The following is a 23,150-nucleotide window of genomic DNA, read 5'->3' as shown; positions in this document are numbered from 1 at the left end:
GGGGGAGGGGGTTTGTCAAATGTGACCAAGTGTGACAAGGAGGGGGGGAGGGGTCAACAAACCTAGAAATTCGTGTGACGTAATTAATGGATGACCCCTTTAGAGTATTATTTAATTTCTTGTATTTTGTAAAGTGTTGTTTATGTTTATTTATTTTGCATCCAATAAAATTAATACCACTATAAAATGAAATTATGACCCATATATGCGAAGTTCCTAACGACTAGGATAGTGACCCTGGTTACAAAGTTGCAGGTGATGGTATTTATTTGTATGGTTTTCAATAATAGTAGTGCCTCACCTATGGATATTTTCTATGTAAATATCACAACATAATCTTTGCTTAGTGTGATTTGTGTAAATTTATCCCATAATAGTTAATAAATACACATTCTTCATTTAGAAATAGGTATCTCGAATAGTAACTGTGTTACATTATTTATGTTAACCCCCACACTGGGCAATTAGGCTAAGTCTGTCCTGTGAGCGAAATTAGTCGGTTTACGGTAATAAAAAATTGTGTTAGTGACCACAATAAGGTTTGAAAAAAAAAGAAAAACTATTTAGTTAAACAATAAAAAATATGATAGGAAATCGAGTAAAAGTTTATAGTTATTTAAAAACCAGTAATTAAATGATAACAGGAGAAATTTTTCATATGACAGTCGCGTGGTCCACTTATGTTCGTTAACACATGGAATCATCCAATACTATGTAAACAATCATCTGACTCATTTGTTATCAATACTTTTAATCCGAACATGAACACCTTTAAGATAATTAGTAGTGGTCAATATCTATAATTACTTTATCGATTATCTTATCTCAGGTATAAAAGACAATAGTTCGGATTGATGACACTCCGTTGTGTTTAGACAAGATGCGTTTTACCTTGACTGTGGTGGCAGTTTGGCTTGCCACCGTCACGGGTAAGTAATAAAGTGTTTTTAATTACCCCATCTATAGGTACTGCACTTAATTTTTTTGTCTTTTTTTTAATTACTTTTGACAAAAAACGAGTACCTAAATGATCCATGGCGTAACTTAATCACAAATTAAATTAAGTAGTGAGGTTATTTAGAATACGACATCAAAATCTCATTTAACGTAAAGAAGATGGACTCCCTTTGTTCCCCATAAAGTTTTAAGTCATAATGTATTGTTTGTCATATTATCGTTAGTCATAAAACTGAAACCGTTAATTTTTCAGGACTTTCGTAAGGTTATTCTATAGATAGGTTAGGTTAGGTTAGGTTTGTTTTGTGGCAATCTTGAAAAGTTACGGGCTTCTGAGAAAAACCAATTATGACTAACGAAAATTCGGACAAACAATACATTATGACTTAAAACTATTTGGGAAACAATAGAGACCCGAAGAGGATTCTATAAACCATTGTTTGTTTCTAGCGGTGCCCAGAAACCCTCAAAGGATCGTGGGTGGCTCCGTGACCACCATCGAGCAGTACCCGTTCGCAGCTCCATTGCTGTACTCTTGGAACCTGGTCACCTACAGTCAGTCCTGCAGTGGCACTATTCTCAATACTAGGTCCATTCTCTCGGCCGCACATTGCTTTGTGTAAGTAACAGCAACATATCTGACAGTTTTTCCTTCATATTTAATGAAGTAGTTTTTGATTTACCCAAGAAAACAATTTTAATATCTTTATTTTACTCTGCTGCTTTAGGTTGCTTCACCAAACTGTTTGTCATCGTTAAAGAGTTCGCTAAATTTTATTGTAAGCGCGCCGGGTGACATTGATCAGTCTGCCAAGTGCGGATAGTGCAACTGGCACTAACTAAATGTAGCATCCGGAAGCACTACCTACAATTTAAGAAATTTATTAGATTATTTAATTACAACAATTCAGCTCAGTAAATCAAGTACACTTTTCTCGGTACCTCATAGATAAGTGTAACTCAAAAGTGAAAGACGACACGACAAAAAATCTACAATGTAAAATCAATTGATTTTCAACTTAAGTAAAAAAAAATCTTGTTTGTTAATAGCGGTGACGCAGCAAACAGATGGCGTATCCGCGTGGGCTCCACCTGGGCCAACAGCGGAGGGGTAGTCCACAACGTTAATTCCATCCTCATCCACCCCAGCTATAGTACCAGAACTCTTGACAACGACGTCGCTCTGCTGCGCTCCGCGACTACCATCTCACAGAGCTATCAGGTAAGTTGACGTCAATTGGCATAAAATCACGTATCCACGTAGGTTCCACCTAAGCCAATAGTGGCGGTGTGGTCCACAACGTTAATTCCATCCTCATCCACCCCAGCCATAATACCAGAACTCTTGACAACGACGTCGCTCTGCTGCGCTCCGCGACTACCATCTCACAGAGCTATCAGGTAAGTTGACGTCAATTGGCATAAAATCACGTATCCACGTAGGTTCCACCTAAGCCAATAGTGGCGGTGTGGTCCACAACGTTAATTCCATCCCCATCCACCCCAGCCATAATACCAGAACTCTTGACAACGACGTCGCTCTGCTGCGCTCCGCGACTACCATCTGACAGAGCTATCAGGTAAGTTGACGTCAATTGGCATTAAATCACGTATCCACGTAGGTTCCACCTAAGCCAATAGTGGCGGTGTGGTCCTCAACGTCAAATCCATCGTCATCCACCCCAGCCATAATACCAGAACTCTTGACAACGACGTCGCTCTGCTGCGCTCCGCGACTACCATCTGGCAGAGCTATCAGGTAAGTTGACGTCAATTGGCATAAAATCACGTATCCACGTAGGTTCCACCTAAGCCAATAGTGGCGGTGTGGTCCACAACGTTAATTCCATCCCCATCCACCCCAGCCATAATACCAGAACTCTTGACAACGACGTCGCTCTGCTGCGCTCCGCGACTACCATCTCACAGAGCTATCAGGTAAGTTGACGTCAATTGGCATAAAATCACGTATCCACGTAGGTTCCACCTAAGCCAATAGTGGCGGTGTGGTCCACAACGTTAATTCCATCCCCATCCACCCCAGCCATAATACCAGAACTCTTGACAACGACGTCGCTCTGCTGCGCTCCGCGACTCCCATCTCACAGAGCTATCAGGTAAGTTGACGTCAATTGGCATTAAATCACGTATCCACCTAAGCCAAGCCGGTGGTCCTGGGTTCGAATCCCAGTAAGGGCATTTATTTGTGTGATGAACACTAGTATCTGTTCCTGAGTCATGGGTGTTTTCTATGTATATAAGTATGTATTTATCTATATAAGTGTTAGTCGGGGGGGTGCGGGGCGGGGCAAGGAAATGAAAGACGTGCGTCTTGCGTAGGTGCATCTATTCGACTAATTTGCATACGGTCGCAGCCGTACTACTTATTACTAACATCCCTCCACCCTTAGCCTAAAAATATTGTTTGTAGTTAACGACGTTTCGATTTCTCCGTGGGGGAGGTGGCTCAGCCACCGGAGAAGAATCAGGTGACTCAAACTGATCGGCGGTTTCTCCAGCCGAGTCTGATGTTGGTCCCGCCTGGTAACCTTCAGTTTGCTCAGAGCGCGGGGGCACAGACCCCTCGCCTAAACTGGTTCCGATTTGCTGCTCAGTGTGTTGCGTAGATATGTGGCTGCTGCCTTGATCAATTGGAGTCGCATCTATCATAGGAGCCAGTACCCGTTCCTCCTCAGTAGGTACCACTGTAACTGGTGCAATATCGTGCTGAGTTGGAGTCACGTCGTTTCGCTGTACTGGTGGCAAAATAATTGCAGGCATTTCTGTTACGGTCTGGTCCATGCTAGAGGTACTTGGGTGAGTCACCAAATCATCACGCGATACTTCCTCCCCTTTTAGTTTTAACAGCTGATTAGCATGTCTTTTGATAATGCTGTCAGAGTCACTTAACTTGATCGTGTACAAACTTTTACCTATCTGATCTATTACAGTTCCCTTCACCCAATAGTTTTTTTGTGCACTGTACATTTTAACTAAAACTAAATCGTTCACTTTAAAGTCAACAACTCGCTTACCGCCGTAGTATTTACACTGCGAAAACTGGTTATCTTTTACAACGCACTCGAGTGCTGCGTCAGCTGTTGCTGGGCGATGCATGGCTAATGCGTCTAATCTACTTCTTAACTTGTGGCCAAAAACAACCTCTGCTGGTGACTTACCGGTTGTACTATGTACTGAATTTCTGTATCGCATCAGAAATTCGTGCATTTTGCAATTGAATGATTTCGGATTGATTCCAGACAAAATGAATGATTTTAGCGCTTTTTTTATTATTTTAACATATGCGCGGCGGATAAGGCCAAGTGTAAGCGTCGGGCTATCTTATTGAGCAGTCTTACAGAGGGTTCTTATAAACTGCTAAGGGATTTAGCATTACCCAAAGTCGATGAGTAGAATCTGTTGCGTTCCGCAAACCCGCACTTTGCAGACTTTAAGTGATCATCCAAGAGTTTCACGAGCTCGTCATATTCTAGGGTTCCCACGACTTTGGGTAATGCTAAATCCCTTAGCAGTTTATAAGAACCCTCTGTAAGACTGCTCAATAAGATAGCCCGACGCTTACACTTGGCCTTATCCGCCGCAAGTATCGCGTGATGATTTGGTGACTCACCCAAGTACCTCTAGCATGGACCAGACCGTAACAGAAATGCCTGCAATTATTTTGCCACCAGTACAGCGAAACGACGTGACTCCAACTCAGCACGATATTGCACCAGTTACAGTGGTACCTACTGAGGAGGAACGGGTACTGGCTCCTATGATAGATGCGACTCCAATTGATCAAGGCAGCAGCCACATATCTACGCAACACACTGAGCAGCAAATCGGAACCAGTTTAGGCGAGGGGTCTGTGCCCCCGCGCTCTGAGCAAACTGAAGGTTACCAGGCGGGACCAACATCAGACTCGGCTGGAGAAACCGCCGATCAGTTTGAGTCACCTGATTCTTCTCCGGTGGCTGAGCCACCTCCCCCACGGAGAAATCGAAACGTCGTTAACTACAAACAATATTTTTAGGCTAAGGGTGGAGGGATGTTAGTAATAAGTAGTACGGCTGCGACCGTATGCAAATTAGTCGAATAGATGCACCTACGCAAGACGCACGTCTTTCATTTCCTTGCCCCGCCCCGCACCCCCCCGACTAACAGTGGCGACTGGGCTGTACCTTTAATTATTACGCGTGCAAAAATAAAACAGTGATCATGGCTAAAGTGTCCATAGGAGCGTTGACCATGTTTAACCATGAAGTGCAGGATTGGTTAGTGTTCAAAGAACGGTTAGAACAGTGGTTTGTGGCCAACGATATAGACGCCGCGGCGGATAAGGCCAAGTGTAAGCGTCGGGCTATCTTATTGAGCAGTCTTACAGAGGGTTCTTATAAACTGCTAAGGGATTTAGCATTACCCAAAGTCGTGGGAACCCTAGAATATGACGAGCTCGTGAAACTCTTGGATGATCACTTAAAGTCTGCAAAGTGCGGGTTTGCGGAACGCAACAGATTCTACTCATCGACTCAAAAACCTACAGAAAGTATGGCAGAATGGGCGGCACGCATTCGTGGACTAGCGGTCGACTGCGGTTTTTCTGCCACGACTTTAGATGAAACTCTTCGAGATCGCTTTGTACTCGGTATGACCCCGGGGCACGAGCGAGATAAGCTTTTTACCATGGATATGGAGAAATTAACCATCAGCAAGGCATTGGAAGTAGCGGAAAGGATTCAGTGTGCTCGGCAGGGCGCTGCGCAGGCGTCGCCAGCGGCATCGAGCACGTTGCCATGTCCCGATATGCCTGTGTACAAGATGGCGTCGGTTCCACGTAGCGCGAGGCCCGGCGGCACAGGAGGCAACTTCGGTAGCGGTAGCTCAACACAAAAACCACAAGTGGTTTGCGCGGCTTGCGGTTATGAAGGACATGAGGTGGCTACATGCAAGTTTTCTCGGTATAAGTGCGGTAAATGCGGTTTAAAGGGTCACCTACGGCGCGTGTGTCCCGGCAAGAAAGTGTATCGTCAGAATTATATAGATGGTGAATACGGTGATGTTGATGCTGATACTGGCGATGATGGTAAGCTTGTTATATATAATATTCGTTCTTCACGTGGCGAACCGATGATGGTGACGGTTCAGGTTGCGGGGTATGACCTATCTTTTGAAATGGACACAGGTGCGGGGCGGGGCAAGGAAATGAAAGACGTGCGTCTTGCGTAGGTGCATCTATTCGACTAATTTGCATACGGTCGCAGCCGTACTACTTATTACTAACAATAAGTATGTATATCGTCGCTTAGCACCCATAGTACAAGCTTTGCTTAGTTTGGGGCTAGGTTGATCTGTGTAAAGATGTCCCCCAATATTTATTTATTATTATTTATTTATTTATTTATTTATTTTTGAACGCAGTTGTTTTCTACCTGTGTCTTTCTTTTAGAAATAATTAAATAATATCTCTTAGTCACAATCAGTAGTCACAATGTGACGTGCAGTTGTTACCTCATTACATTACATTCTACCTATATTTAAAGTTTTAATATCTTTCAGTTTACACAGAATATATTATTTGCCCGCACAGGCTCGCCCTGGCAGCATCGCCGGCGCGAACTACTACTTAGCTGACAATCAAGCCGTGTGGGCACTAGGATGGGGAGCAACTTGCGCGAGTTGTGCCGGATCCGACCAGCTTCGACATGTCCAGATCTGGGTTGTGAACCAAAGTGTTTGCAAGAGCCGCTACCTTGAGGTAAGGTCCCTGGTAGAGTAGCTATTAGAGATGCAACGGATAGTTGTTTGGCCGGATACCGGATACTGGATATTCGGCGTGGCCATCGGCCGAATATCCGGTATCCGGCCAGAGGAATTATACCTACATTTTGGTTTTACTGTGCATTCTGCAGGTTAGACCTGTTTCCTAGTGAACGTTAGCACGGACACATTTCTAGGTTCGAGATTAGTGCTCGTGCAAGTCAGTGGAATGTTTAAATTGTTTTAAAATACGATGACTGTGTCTGTTTCTTAAATCCAATTTGTTTACTCCAAATCGAGCAATGTTACTATCCGGTATCCGGCCGGATAGTAGGTCACTATCAGGCCGGATAGGCCGGATACCGGATAGTAACAGAATATCCGGTGCATCTCTAGTAGCTATAGCTACTTAGCTCAAACTCAACTTATGAAAGTGCTTTTGTGATCTTGAAGATCCAATATTAAAATTTCCAATTTCCAGGTGGGCGGTAACGTCACCGACAACATGCTCTGTTCCGGGTGGCTGGACGTGGGCGGGCGCGACCAGTGCCAGGGCGACTCGGGCGGCCCTCTGGTCCACGATAACGTGGTGGTCGGGATATGCTCGTGGGGCCAGGGCTGCGCGCAGCCCCGGTATCCTGGGGTCAACACTCGCGTGTCTCGTTTTACGGCATGGATCCAAGCTAACGCCTAAATTAATCATTATTAAAATGAATTAACGGATTTTTCAAACTATATCCTTTTTTTCTGTGACTCACTTAAAATTTAATAATAAATATCAGCCATTCAAAGCTAGCTACTAGCTAGAAAGTAGGATATACGCATACTTAACCTGATTGCAGGTCCATCTTGTATAACCACCTATATTGTAAAACATATGGATTACAAACAATATTATTGGTTAATCTGATTTCGCATTGTAAGTCCACATCCACACGTAGTAGCGTTTTTCTTTATTTGTGTAAGCGTTTTGCGTCGCTTTTTCCTCTTTCGACTCTCAGCAAATATTGATTAAAAAGATGAGCTCAGGGTTATTTTTCAAATAAACGAGGAAGTTGCTGCTTTGCCGATAAAGCCGAAATCATTACTCAATGTTACGTATTTACTTCAAGGCTATTCTTTAATCGAATTCTGTTAAAGAGTACAGTGAACGATACAAATATTAATAATTTTACTTGGCATTAAATTGAAATTATTGTTTTTATTTTATATTGTTTTTTGTATTGATTGTTGACATTTTATTTTATTTATGGAATATGACATTATATGACCTAGGAAAGCCCTAGTATTATATACAAAATAGTTTTAGGTTTTAGTTAAGTTTTATGACATTTTAATTTGATTTCTATTCTATTTTATTTTTGACATTATTGATTCACAATTTATTATTCTTTTAATTTTGTTTGTATACACTTGACGATATTTTTGTGAATTTCTGCTATTTTTAAGGAAGAATAACATGTAAATTTTCAATCAGAAATAAATATTATCTATCTATCTATCTATCTATTTTAAAAGGACTTACTAAATAGGTAATTGAAAAGGCGTCTGGCTATAGACATTCGAAATTGACGACCGGTTTGGCCTAGTGGGTAGTGACCCTGCCTGCGAAGCCGATGGTCCTGGGTTCGAATCCCAGTAAGGGCATTTATTTGTGTGATGAACACTAATATTTGTTCCTGAGTCATGGGTGTTATCTATGTATATAAGTATGTATTTATCTATATAAGTATGTATATCGTCGCCCAGCATCCATAGTACAAGCTTTGCTTATAGTCCTTTTTTTTAGCATTAGAAAGAACTTCGCAGAAGTTCGCTTGTGGTTCTAAATGTGGCACTTTTAGCGGTAACAATTTGAAGTAAATTATATGTATTGACCATGCTACATTAGATAATTCAATAATTATTAACAATTAACGAGCCTGATAAAAACTGCACGCTTGCTTCTGTGGAATTCTTTCTAATGCTAAAAAAAACGAACTATAGTTTGGGGCTAGGTTGATCTGTGTAAGATGTCCCCAATATTTATTTATTTATTTATAAAAATAATCACACACTATACCTATTCTGTTAGACACGAGAACTTTTCTGTGTTCTCTGTACATTGCCGACATAGTATAAAACGTTTATTACATAGTTTGTTGGGAACGTCATTGGATGCTGCACGAATTCGCAAGATCGTTATGAAACATATTGGCAGACTGCCAACTCTGTTGTTAGGTTACGGTGCAGATCACTTACCCACTAGATGGATTATTCCTGATCAAATGTTAGTTTTATATTTTTCCTCAACATGTCAAACTCAAGTGGCAATCACAAACAACGAAATAAGTTTCTGACCTGAGTCAAAAGCGTTTAATAAATAATTATTACTAATTATTCAGACAACATATTGGCCTTTAACATCAATAATTTATGATAGATTAAGCAGTATCTATAAGATTGTGGCGCTTACGTTTACATGACTACAGTAACTTAGTCCAATGTCATGCCCGGTTACGAAGGTGGGAAGTCAGAGCGCTGGTGTCCCAAACAACACCTATCAGTATCATTTTCAATGCGGAACCCATTAGAGAAAATCTCAGTGTACAGTTATCTACCAGCGCCTTTCCCTTGGAACTAGACTGGCACTCTCCTAATGGATGTCTTGTTTATTTTCTTAGTTGATATTACCTGGTTATGTAAACATGATCTGCCTCACTGTATGACAGTCGTATGAGCTCTCACGCTAAAAGGCTTCTAGAACGTGTACCTGGAAGAGGAAGGAGAACTTACAATGAAATTATAATGTTTAAAGAGCAAAGGTAAAGAGGTAGATTCGAATTTAACAATTTGTTATGGTTTTGATACGACCTCGACGATCGTCTTCCTGCTCATCTTACGCACGATTTTCACTTCATTTTGCATGCACAAATCAGCGTGAGCGATCTTCAAGGTTGTATCAAGTTCAAGGAAATACTATAAATAGCTTGATAAAGCATTGCTTTGAGAAGCTTAGGGATACATATTGCTAAGAGAATGCGATAGAAAAAGCTAGATACTATGTGATTTTGAAGATAACGAAGCGAAGATCAATTTGCCATTATATTACGCTTAAGTATTATTAGAGCAGTGCATCTTTAATGTCTTTCATAGTCTAGTCTAGTCCATAAACCACTATTAGGTATGGTTGTTATTTGTACTGGATAGAGTTGCATTAAATTGTATTTATTTGTAGAATGCTTACATGTTATAATCATAAACTGCAACATTGTTTCACTGTACAACAAACTTTATATACTCGTAGATGATGTTTGAATAGGCCCTCTCCATTTCCACCATCAGGCTTGATTCATTTGAACAAAACATTTCCTCCTCAGCGCAGAGTTCGCACGAAAAATATTGCCTGTCCTTTGTTTCCCCCACAAATGATTCCAGAGAGTGAGCACACGTTATAAATAGCCCTTTTATTCTTATTAAAACAATTTTAGGCACATTTTCCGGGTATCATGATACTGACATCGTAAGTACAGTCACCTGCAATAATATACTGTTACTCTTCGAAGGCCGCTAAATTTGTGACACGCTCTTATGGCTCTACAAATAAGATCGTGTCAAATATTTTTGCGGCCTTTTTTGTGTAACATATTATTGCAGGTGACTGTTCATACTAACTGACAGTTAGCTACATACATGCATGATATTTTGGAAGATGTCAATCGATTCAACTGCCCGTGAGATTAATGTTTCTAGTAATAATATATGTATATTATAATATATATTACTAAGATAAAAAATAAAAGACATGTTCGTGACGATCACAAAACATGTACGAATATGTACAGACAAGAACAGCAAGAAAGGAACAGATCATTAAGTGAGCATCACTCAGCATGATGCTAGTTATAAAGCCAGCGCTGGTTTTCCGCAGGGCCTATTCGGTGATGCCACGACAGAAAACACTTAAATACATGTATAAAACATTACAAAAATACACAAGAGAAATAATAAATGAAATAATTAAGAAAATAACAAAATTAGATACTTACAAGGATTATCTTTACTTACTTATATTTAATTAAGTTTTTAGTAGGTACTGATACTGACACGAGCGAGCTTATTGAGCGTAGCTATCTACCTACTACGGACAGACAGGCATATATATACATAGACAGCTTTCCATATAGTAAATAAAATATTGTTTCTATTTACCTTATAACTGAGTTGTTAGATAACAACAATCTTAAAAAAAAATTAAAATCAAGGACAAATTACATTTTAAGAACTTTGGTGAATACACAAAATTAACACGTTTCCTTTTCGGAAATAAAAAAAACAGTGAACGGCGCTGAAAACAAGAAATAACAAAAGGAAACATTAAACAGATATTACATTTCCACGAAAAGCTTCATTATTCAATTCCACGAAAAATAAGGATAAAAAAAGAAACAATCAAATCACCTACTCAATTTTCAATAAACAGATCTGTTGTAAAATCTTGAGTTAATTTGTTTTGTGCTTTTTTCTGAGGCCAACCAAACACTTAACAACGTAATTCATTGAGAAAACTTCACAAAAAGTTGGTTCCCTTTTCTCCAGAATATTGTCGTAATACTTTTGTACTTACTTACCTACATTAATGTTTTTAAACATTTATTAGGAACCGGTAATTTATGATAGGGTTACAGATGTTTTTGACATAATAATGTCTTATAAATCGATGAACACCGGTAGCACAGTATAATAAAGAGTTGCCGGTAGCATGCACGAAAAAGTGTCACGTTGTGGACATGTCTCCATGGTAACATTGTGGACGGATATCCATGGTAACGTTAGGGCCACGTTTTCTTATGACGTTATCACGCAAAATTATCGTCCGTAAACCGACTTTACAGACAATCAAATTTTTTGTATACACTCTGTACAAAGGCTTGAATCCTGAACCTATGCTGATTTAATAAAAACTTTTGATAACAATGTTTAACTCAAATGAAGCTGTATTTTGTCTCTTTAAAAAATATTTACCTCATACCTTATTTCTCATCCTACTGGTAACTCATACTTTCTGCTTTTCCATAAGTAGGTACTGATCCATTTTATATTGGCTATTGGCTTATGGCAATTGACCTTCCAATAGTATGATTGTTGTATGCTCTACAAGAACCAAAGCCAAAAGTTAGTAAAAGGATAATTCCAACCACACAGTGAAATTGATTTCTAATTAGTCTAGTTTCTAAGTAGTAGAAGTTTATTGGTTACGGGTGTGGCTAGGCCGGGCCGACAGACAACCATGATTTTACTGCATCCTTAACGCGAACGGACTATACGTAGTAGTTATCTATTCTGTGCTATGAGCAGAGGCCTGGTTTAACCCTCGAATTCCGCCGAGAGTGCTGCGGTTTTCGGCTGGAGGTGAATCAATTTGTGCAGCGACGCTTTGAAGGCAAATGGCGGAGCAATTTCTCGCTCACACCGCGTTATATATGCATGTGGATATTTACGATGCGATACGAGCGGAGCAAAATTGAAATATTTAGGTGAATAGGCTTCAAACTTTAATTCAAGTTCTAACGTTTAGGAGACTATGATCTGCAGAAAAATGTAACGAGGGATTTGATGACGGAAGATAATTTAAATCTTAGGTAAATATCACCAACAAACAATCTTATACAAATCGACCTAATCATTTTCAGACTATCAAGGAATTTATTATTTAACGTTTTCAGATACATATATGTATTACTTATTCCTCTATTTTCAAACTATAAGGTTTCTAATGAACTTCAGCTAACCATAATCTATGTATATTCAGCCTAGCTCAACGCGTTCCCAAGAACAATGGCACAGTGTCACAACAATTAGGAGCATCCACATCTACCGTTATCTCATCTACCTACGCTAACCGAAAGTTCGTTACCAACCAGTATAAGAGAGACCTGTGATAGCACACAGTTATAAACAGACCACAGGCCACATGATTCTTGGTTTTCTAGGTAGTGGTTTTTGAATAGGTGCTAAGCCACCATTATGCCGCGGAGCGCTGAGACAATAACCATTGTGGTCGGGCTTATTCAAACTTCTACGAGATCGCTGAGATGCCTTCGTTCTCGGTACCTCCAAGCGACCTTGAATCAAGTATTTTTAATGGATTTACAGCCGTGAAAACATAGTTTGTTATATTAACCCTTCAGATGGCACACATTTAACAAGTTGGGATTATAACTTTAGGTATATCTTTTCATCAAATAGATATTTTCGCTGCGGTATTTCGCCTTTTGAAGGGTTAACATAACAGGGTATTAGGAAGGAACCCAAAAGGAAAGCACGAATGCTTTACTCAATAATGCGCAAAAATATGATATATGAGTCTTATGGTCAGTTTAGCCGAAAATATCTAAAACATGATTAGGAAATAACACTTTCCAAATATTTCGTGTTCCTTCGTGTATATCGCTCGATTCAATTTATTACAATGTTAAATTATATTTTTCTTTAATTGTGAAATATATTTGTATTAAACTGTACATTTTATTGTTCTCTGAACGTCGACGAATAATTGCTTCACTCGTCCGAATAGGTACAATTCAAACATACCAACTTCATATATCAACGTTATGCGGTCTCTCACAATGGAGTTCCATTAAAAGTATGGGTCGGATATTCGACAGCGCTATTCAGTTCTAAAAAGGCATATAAAGTGCAACCTTTGAAAGCATATACGACTTGTTCCAGGATATGTGTATGCGCGAGCTTCGTGTCAATTACGATGGGCACTTCACGGGCGTTTCACGATGACATGCGGGTAAAATTCTAAAATTTTGGTCAATTTTTTGTAAAAGTACGCCGTGAGTTTTTATCAACTGGACACCTGGGTAATTCTGTCAATAAATTGATTGTATCCATGACATGATGTTCGTAATCCTCAGGGGATTGCGTGGCTATAATCTCATCCCATTCTTAACTGGCAACAGGCTTGTGTCCAAAAGTGAGACCGTCGTATAATACAGGGTATAATAAAATTAATAAGCCAGGAGAGAAAGCTACATGTGATCGTCTCTGCTGTGTACCTATCTTAATATGGTTATAATGACTATTTGAATTTTTATTTATTTATGGTAATGCCGATAATTTAAGTAGTTTACTAATTTCATTATGACTCTAGACTCTCCGTTTAAGCTGATTGATAAAAATAAAATTGTAATATTTGGAATTTCCTCTATTTGATATGTTTTGTCTCATCTGCTCGACTAACTGACCTTTAAGACATTTGCTATTTTAAGCCACCTCAGAGGTGCTAATGGCCTTCATGAGCTCGCGCCTTCCTATCTTCAGCAACATCTTTGGCCTTGCTCCAGGTTAGTCCAACTGCTCGCCGCTGGCAGTTCACTTTCTCCTGGCCCCAATTTCACCACGGTGACAGGTGCGACAATTGTAAAATATCACTGTTACTGACGTCACAGGCATCCATGGGCTACGGTTACCGCTTACCATCGGGCGGGCCGTATTCCCGTTTGCCACCATCATTGTATTATTAAAAAAAACCGTATTATATCGGAAAAAAAACAGATATTTATCTTGCTAAGTTAAGGCAACTGTCACAAAAACACTACAATTGTCACAAAATTCCGACATATAACCTCATTACCTGTCAGAAATATCTGTTTTATTCCATTACAATATTTTTTTTAAATAATAATAATGGTGTCAAACAGGAATACGGCCCGCTCGATGGTAAGTGGTAATCGTAATATATAATATAATACAATAATGTAATACATATATACAATACAATTATGTTACATACAATGCAAACAAATTAATAATTATATGTTATAAGTAAGCTATGCTGTGCCCTTACAGGGTCCATGTGAGACATTGTACATATATTATACTTGACATCTATACTGTACCATGGTTGCAATAAAGAATTATGAATTATCGTAGCCCATAGATGCCTGTGACGTCAGCAACAGTGATGTTTTACAATTCTCGCACCTGTCACCGGTGTGAAACTGGGGCCTGTCCGTTGCCACTGGTGATGCTTCCGCGAACGTTATCCATTCTATCAGTGCGTGTCTATCGAATACTTAACCCTTTGTGTGGCAGACGCCATTTTGCTCATATCTGCCGGCCTAGCCAACGTTACAATCGCTATCGCTTCGACAATGAAAAGCATAATGTCTCTCTATCCTTCTTCCATATTAGCGCGACAGTGACAGTTGCTTTTCGATCGCTACGGAGCGTAAGCGGTTGGCATCTTGGCTACGCGGCCTGGACGTACCTATAGCATATGCAAAATGGAGGCCGGTAGTCGTGGCTATTTTATTTCCCTCCCGCTGTGGGAATTCGGCACAAGAAGGGTCCTACAGACGCTATATATCACTTTGGTAAAAAAGTTACCCCTAATCTCAGCCGTAGGGGTTATGTAGCCAATAGGTATTTGTTACGAACATTTCTTTCGTTTCGTAGGTACATAATGTTTTTGTAGGAGAAGTTAATAAACCCTAAAGTTTTATAATTTAACATTTCAAAATGGTGGGAATCGAGGAGTTAAAGAGTGACAGAGATATACATATACAGGCTTTTTCTAAAATTCGATTTTCGCAGTCTTTGATCAGGATCCTGAATCCAGTCGACGCTTGTAGCCATGAAAGTGATGATAGCATTATTGTAAATATATATGATAATGAACTCCTAAAGTTACTTCCTCATAATATTAGCTGATATTAGGTATTCGAAACAAAAGCCATCAACTCATTTAATTACTCATACGTGCCATTAGTAAGTAAGAATAGCAACTATATCGAATTTTCATTTCAGTTCCGAAATGTTCTAAACTCCATACTAACAGACATTTAACCATTTATAAACCTTATATCATAGCATTAAGGTCCACTTTGGTCAGTAAAATGTAAATACCGTGCAAATAGTTCAGGTTTTATAACCTTTCTGCCCCATCGTCGATTTGGGGTGCTTCGTGTTTTTATTAGCTTCATTGACATAAAACCGATGGGCGAGCCGCAAGAGCCTTTTTACGACCTGGAGAGGCAATCTAACACTAAAATCCTGTTATTAATTTTCATCTGTCACCTATTGTCAAAATGAGAAAACACCATAAAATAATAAATTACGGAAAAAAATATTTACAGTACATATGGTCATATTTTTCCGCACTAGTGCGTAAAATAGCACTTTTCGTGCGTATGTCAAAAGTTTAAAGGGCCACATGTACTGTAAAACGTTGTACGATACACGTGCGAATAGTTAATTTGCAACTCGTGTCGATTTAAAACACTCCCGGGAGTGTTTTAATTTATCGCCACTCGTTTCAAATTTCCACTTTTCCGCACTTGTATAGTAAATAACTATTTTTTGACAAAAACATGTGGTTTTTGATAAAACACTTATTATTTTCCTAGTGAGTTGCTATTTAGTGTAACAAGACGAGAGCAACTTGGAACACTAAGTTGCCTGATTGATACAAGTTGGGAACTAGATGCCGCAATACGGGCTATTTAGAGACTAAACTGTGTCGAATTGCAGAATATTCTGTTCGTTGAAGTTACAGTTTAGTTAATAGTTAAGATTTTTTATAGTAAACAAACGCTACAGCTTAAAGACATCGCAGCTTTGGTAATGTCACCGATTGTTGTCTAATCTGTATTACAAAATAAACTTTAAAAAAAAAACAAATGCACCCTCTCATAACAAAATCACAACATTTAGAAATCGGAATTTTAGTTCAAATTGGCTTTTTGGTTACCTACGTATTCTTTGTCAGTCCAATGTATCAGTTCAGCATCTTCGTTCATATATTCTTCTTCTTAGTCGGTACACTCTTGCCAGAGTGGTCGTGGTCATCATTGTAAATCTCGATGAGTGATGATCTTGCTAATACGGTTCATATATATATGAACATATTATATTAATTTTAACTTCCTAACTGGATTTACGTATTCCAAAAAGCCTGCGGTAACTCCCGACTGCCAAACTCAAACTCTCACATTACAGAAGTTCCAAAATTAACTCCACTAATCCTGACGCGCCCCGACTTGCATTGTTCACAAAGAGCTCTGTATGAATATTTAAATTGTTTCCGTTCCAGCTGTTCGTAATGCCAATGTCAGCGAACGCGCCCGAAGGTTTCCGAGTACAACCGAACACCTGGACTTATAAGCAGCTCTTAAAACCATTACAAGCGTGGCCATGGTTCCTTTAGAATATTAAGGACTAGCTGTTGCCCGCGACTTCGTCCGCGTGGACTCTTATCTTGAACATTTTACATCTTGAGTACGGTAATTTTCATTAATGCAAACTTTATAATACAAACTTTTAATATAATGTTAATGCCTTTTTACCAAGTTTGAAGTTCCTAGCTTGAAAGCTTGAAAAAAAAATTTTGATATCAATACAAACTTTCAACCCCTTTTTTACCACCTTAGGGGATGAATTTTCAAAAACGCTGAAATCAGTTTTTTGTATTTTAATTTAATACTTTTTTGCAAAGTTTAAAATTCCTAGCTTAAAATAAAATTTGCGCCCCAAGACAAACTTTCATCCCCTCCCTTAGGGGTAGAATTTCCAAAAACGTTGCAATTACTTCTTTTGTAATCAGCTATTACGCTTTTCTAAGAAGATTCAAAGCATTTGTAATGGATTCAAATTTTCAACCCCTTCTTAACCCTGTTAGGGGATGAATTTTACAAATCGCTGAAATTACTTTTCCTGTCTTTTAATAATATCCCCAAATACAAAGATTCAAGTCCCACGTTCGAAAAAAATATTGATATCCATACAAACTTTCAACCCCTTTTTCACCACCTTAGGGGATGAATTTTCAAAAACGCTGAAATTAATTTTCTTGTAGATTTATTTAATACCTTTTTGCAAAGTTTCAAGTTCCTAGCTTAAAATAAAATTTGCACCCCAAGACGAACTTTCATCCCTTTTTTAACCCTCTTAGGGGTTGAATTTCCAAAAACGTTGCAATTACTTTTTTTTTGTAATCAGCTATTACGCCTTTCTAAGAAGTTTCAAAGCATTTGTAGTGGATTCAAACTTTCAACCCCTTTTTAACCCTGTTAGGGGATGAATTTTACTAAACGCTGAAATTACTTTTCCTGTCTTTTAATAATATCTCCAAATACAAAGATTCAAGTACCGCTTTCGAAAAAATATTGATATTCATACAAACTTTCAACCCCTTTTTCACCACCTTAGGGGATACATTTTCAAAAACGCTGAAATTAGTTTTCTTGTATTTTAATAATATATTTTTTTACGAAGTTTCAAATTCCTAGCTTAAAATAAAACTTGAACCCCATACAAACTTTCATCCCCTTTTTAACCCCCTTAGGGGTTGCATTTCTCAAAATCGCTTCTTATCTCTTGTACACTTTATAAATGTAATCTAGTGTGCAAATTTCAACTTTCTATCTTTTGTAGTTTCGGCTCTGTGTTGATGAATCAGTCAGTCAGGACACTTGCATTTATATATATAGATAGATAGTACGATTGCACTATAGTGGTTAAATTCGCTTATGTTAATAACGCTGAATCCACAGAGTTAAAAGAGGCAGAGGTAAACTGTTATTTCATAATTGTTATATCGACTAAACTGTGGAATGAACTGTCGCCCGCGGTATTTCCGGGCAGATACGACCTTCAAACCATCAAGAAAAGAGCATCCCACCTTAAAGGCCTGCAATGGACTTACAAGCACTCTGGTGTTGCCAGTATACATGGGCATGGGCGACTGGTCATTGCTTACCATCAGACGATTCGTCTAAATATACCCGTTCACACAAGTCACAGCTTAGTTTAAAGACACCTCTGTCTATATTCTAACTCTGTGCCTGTATCGATTGTTGAACTTGCGATGTATGGACGACATTGGTGCCGATATAGTACTGATTAAGGCCCGGCCACGGCCGTCACAATGCCACGGCGAGGCCGACACAAATTGTATGTTACTATTTCAGGCAGGTTAAAAATGGATCTAGTTATGAGGAAGTCGAAAGTTAAAGAATTATTTTAAACTGTTGGGGTATAAGTATGATATAAATAAATATTACTAGCGACACGTCCCGGCTTCTCACTTGTTACAAAAAACCTTAACAAATTATACACATCATCATCTCAGTCATAAGACGTTCACTGCTGAACATAGGCCTCCCCCTTTTTTGGGGGGTGAATGCCATAATCGCCACGCTTGGCACATAAACACTCCTTAAGGATTACTAATTCCTTAAAATCCGCTATGTAGTTTTTGAGTTTATCGCGAACACACAATCAGACAGACACGGCGGGGGACTCAGTTTTATAAAGTGTAGTGATATCAATTATTTAATGTAAAATAAGTACGGAGGATGTTAAAAAAATGAAAAAAATGCTGAGTGTACTACAGTCATACATGAAAATATACTTTTATAAACACTTAAGGTAGACGTCCGAGTGTCCGTCACTGTCCCAGTACATGTCACCTAAACTTAAGTCCTTGTCAATAGAGGTGACAGCAGGGTGTCATTTATTGGGCATTAACATGTTAAGCACTAGGACTTTTACCTTACTACTCAATAAGAAATACAGTGGAACCTGGATAATTGCAATCTCAAGGGACCGGCCAATTTTTGTCAATTAACCAGGTTTTTCATTTTAGCAGGTCGTGTCAATTAACGAGGTTAAAAAAATCGTTGTGTCAATTATAGAGGTTTTCATTAATAGAGGTTGCGTTCTGACAAATTTCTTTTATGGAGGTGCAAATAACCATTTTAAGTAGATTTACACGCTTACATTCTATATATTGCTTCCGTCTATACTTGCACTTTTACACTACATTAATTACCACTTTATTTTCTTATCATTTGGGTTTAAAAAAATTCCTTGAATTGTAGAAGAAAGTTTTATTAGAATGTAAAAAGCATACTTTGTTTTTTATTGATCAAAACTATTTCACCTACTACAGGCTGTGATAGATACCCAATAAATAAATTAAATTCTGGATGGAGATATTGGAGATATAAATAAAATGATCATTGCTATTAAAATATTGTTTCTGCTGTAGACAACTACATTATTTCAATTACAGAGGTAATAAGCAAGACTCGTTCAATAATAGAGGTAGAAACACGAGCAAAAATAACGGATTTTTTTAGCACAGTGTCAATTATAGAGGTCTTAAGTTGCGATGTGGTCAATTATAGAGGCAAAATTACGAAAAGCACTAAAATCTAAATTGCAATTATAGAGGTTCCAAAATTTCAATTATAGAGGCCTTTTGGTCTCAAGGGACCGGGACCGGACTTTTGGTTGCAATTATTGAGGTTTTCCATTTATCCAGGTGCCAATTAACCGGGTTTCACTGTATCTTATATTCATATCATGCATATTTAGTATTTACCATAGCGATACTGCTCCATTATTGGCAGACTAATAATTAATTACGGTAATATTAATTACGCGTGGCTCGGGCACCACGGGTAATTGAATCAAGAAATATTGCCAGCACATATTCCTGCTAATATACCACTGGACAAACAATATTATAATTACATTTACTACCATAATGCTTTTACGAATGTAATGGTGGTAAGTACTTTTATAGGTATCGTCTTGGGTCGTATCATTAGTTTTTCGCCAAGTTCTTAAATTAGTTCTATTCTGCTTTCGTCACTCATTCTACATTCGTTCCAATCGTCGGTGGCTTTCAATGTAGAATGAGTGACGAAAGCAGAATAGGACTAATTTAAGAACGTGACGAAAAACGAATGGGACGACCCAAGACGATACCCTTTTATACTTGAAGAGGGGGGCTAATACAAAATTTATACACATATATTGAATTTTCACATGTTTTAATCAAAGATAAATTCCATTTAGAAAAATTGCTCGGAAACTAGACTATACCTACTTGCAAGGGCAGACTTCAACCGAAATTTTAAAGTTAGTTTTAACAACAAAACTTTCAGTGACATTATTATAAATTTAAAAATTAGTTGGTTAAATAGAACAAGTTCACGCAAACATGTCTAATTTTCATTTATTTTCGGTTGTATATCGTTACCCTGCGTTATAATAACAGTATGATTTCGGTATAAAATTGTTAGTGACATAAGCGAAGGATCAGACAAGCAAAATATGAAACAGAAGTATGTTTTCAAAGTAACTAAGACAAAAGTTAAATACCCGCACAACGGCCGCATTTTCCATACCCAAGTTTCACGCGACGCGCCATTACTTTTGTTTTCTTCTAATTTCCTGGCATAACCCTCTTAAATATAGGGATTACATAAACCACTCGAGGGCGGCGTGTCCTGTTCGGAATGATTTATAACCTCACCGTTCAAACCCAATGTTTGCCGCCCGACCCTCCAAGGTAAACTTACGCTTTTCTCCAAATCGTTTTTGCAATTTTTCATTCGGTTAGAGTTACTACGAGTAACGCATTGTGGCCAGGGTGCGTTTTAAGTGGCTTTCGAAAAAATAGTTCCCTATAAATTGATTGTGCGTATATTTTATGAAATTTGTGATGTTACTTCAAACCTTAGGTATAGCAAAGATTTTAAAAGTAAAGATATGCTTGTTCATGTAATTCCGAGCAAACATTGTGTGAACCAACGAACATATCTAGGTAGGTATACAAACGTTATTTGTGCTCCAACGAACTGGCCGACTTCGCAGTGCCCGTAAGGCCCGTCTATACGGGGCAATACCTATAATATTTTAAAGTAATGCCTTATAGATGAAAAAAATATACAAATTTGAAAGCAACGATAACCTCGTAGTAAACGATTTCCAGCTAACATGCAGGCCAATTCGAACTTACACTGACATTTTTTTATACCACGTCGGCGACGCACATGTAACACCTTTGGAGTTGCAGGCGTCAATAGGCTGCGGTGACTGGTTACAATCAGGTTGGCCGTAAGCTTGTTTGCCACCGACTTGGTATAAAAAATTGTGGCAAATGAAACGACCGTGCCAATATTGATAATCTCCAAAAACAAACATTACCTATGATTGTGGTCAATATCCTGTTTTCAATAGTGTTTATTATAAATATTATAATACGTAAATTATTACGATCACGCAGCCAAAAGGTAAAGGTACTTACGTGTAATAATGTGTAGTCGTTCCTTTCATTGCCTTATAAACCCCTTTACTTTGACCTACGTATAAATTTATTCAACGCGCCACCTTCACCAAAGCCATCATATATTTTTAGCTTCGAAACGACCATCTGTCATCCCCTGTCAAACCTCGAGGACTCTTCAAATTCTCACCAAACATACCATAAAGAGTAGACAGACCTTTATATATACATATTTTTTCAACTTTAGGTATATATTTTTTTATTATAATACCTTTAATTTTGAAGAAAAAGAGAACAAATGGCGGACTTAACGTTATGCATCAGGCTGGCAAAACATAAGTGCACTCTCGTTGCCAGGGAGGTTTTGGGATTATACTGAGCAACTTTTACTATGGGACCAACCCCGAAATCACGAAACAAAAAATTACCCTTCCATAGAAAATGGAGCAGCCAAAATGTATGAAAGAGCCAATTTTTTTTGGCGAATTCGGGGTTATTATTTTTTAAAGAATAAAAGCATGTACAAACAGCAACACTCTTAACTGTCCGTTGGTGGACCTTATGCCTTTTGTAACAAGGTCCACCGATGGACAGTTCACAGTAAGGGCGATGGTACCTATTAGAATGGCCACTTATTCCGACTTCCTAATTCATTTAGTATTCATGAAGGACGTTCCTTGGCCTCATATGAAGGCCTTATACGTAAGTACATATATCTAACAGCTACACTTTATTTGATCATATGTATAGCTTATTCCGTTGTAATAAGGCTTGTAATTGGTGAGTAAATTATGTATCATCGTCTACGCTTTTACAATCAATACGAAAGTCGCTAGAGACCTCATACTATTGTCACTGTGACAAGGTCATATAATTTAAGACGAAACAGGAGCTGAGTTTTAAATATTTTAGATAAATATTCCTGTCTCGCTAACGGAAGCGGCTCCTACTTAAAACTAGTGCGATAAGGACAAGGCGAAAAATCCTGCGTAAAAATCTCAAAAATCGAGGTTTCGTACTCGACTGTTTCCTCCTCCAAAACTTAACCAATCGTAACCAAATTTGGAAATCTAAATAATTATGAAATTATCTGTGTCAGACCGTTTTGTTTTTTTGACTAATTGATATCAGTTTTGAATACTACGCCTCTCATTGCGGCATAGTCAATGAGGCCATTTTGGCCATTTTTGAAGGGATCTAGCGCCTTAAAAAACAAAATATATCAATAAAAGCAAAACGGTCCGACACAGATATTGACAATATTAATCTGTGTTGAAAAAATCATTGCTCTACCATCAAAACCCACGGAGGAAACAGTCGAGTACGTTTGTATGGCGAAATGACCACTCCTGTAGGCTCTTAA

At 38.4% G+C, this 23,150-nt stretch overlaps 3 protein-coding genes across 6 annotated transcripts in view; 1 reads left to right on the top strand and 2 right to left on the bottom strand.

Annotated features, from left to right (window-relative positions):
• LOC134680395 (solute carrier family 12 member 6) overlaps window positions 1–23,150 on the bottom strand; it is a 524,938-nt gene that overhangs the window by 200,734 nt on the left and 301,054 nt on the right. The window lies entirely within an intron of this gene.
• LOC134680379 (trypsin CFT-1-like) lies at window positions 839–7,450 on the top strand. Its single transcript, XM_063539503.1, has 5 exons — window positions 839–929; window positions 1,408–1,576; window positions 2,008–2,179; window positions 6,548–6,715; window positions 7,199–7,450. The coding sequence occupies exons 1-5, from the start codon at window positions 881–883 to the stop codon at window positions 7,409–7,411; spliced, it is 771 nt and encodes a 256-aa protein (XP_063395573.1). The 5' UTR covers window positions 839–880; the 3' UTR covers window positions 7,412–7,450.
• Window positions 3,254–4,252, bottom strand: LOC134680377 (uncharacterized). Its single transcript, XM_063539502.1, has one exon. It carries the CDS (start codon window positions 4,183–4,185, stop codon window positions 3,370–3,372), a length of 816 nt encoding a protein of 271 aa, XP_063395572.1. The 5' UTR covers window positions 4,186–4,252; the 3' UTR covers window positions 3,254–3,369.

Source organism: Cydia fagiglandana, chromosome 3, assembly GCF_963556715.1.
Source record: "Cydia fagiglandana chromosome 3, ilCydFagi1.1, whole genome shotgun sequence".
Lineage (NCBI taxonomy): Eukaryota > Metazoa > Arthropoda > Insecta > Lepidoptera > Tortricidae > Cydia > Cydia fagiglandana.
The sequence above is the reverse complement of the archived record's forward strand: the minus strand, read 5'-3'. Positions and strand labels throughout refer to the sequence as shown.

What these genes read in the sequence shown, in the direction of transcription:
- LOC134680377 (XM_063539502.1), bottom strand. Translation starts at nt 4,185, where the DNA reads ATGCACGAATTTCTGATGCGATACAGAAATTCAGTACATAGTACAACC.
- LOC134680379 (XM_063539503.1), top strand. Translation starts at nt 881, where the DNA reads ATGCGTTTTACCTTGACTGTGGTGGCAGTTTGGCTTGCCACCGTCACG. An exon ending in TTGGCTTGCCACCGTCACGG is followed by an intron (nt 930 to 1,407) that starts GTAAGTAATAAA and finishes GTTTGTTTCTAG; the next exon opens with CGGTGCCCAGAAACCCTCAA. An exon ending in GCAAGAGCCGCTACCTTGAG is followed by an intron (nt 6,716 to 7,198) that starts GTAAGGTCCCTG and finishes TCCAATTTCCAG; the next exon opens with GTGGGCGGTAACGTCACCGA.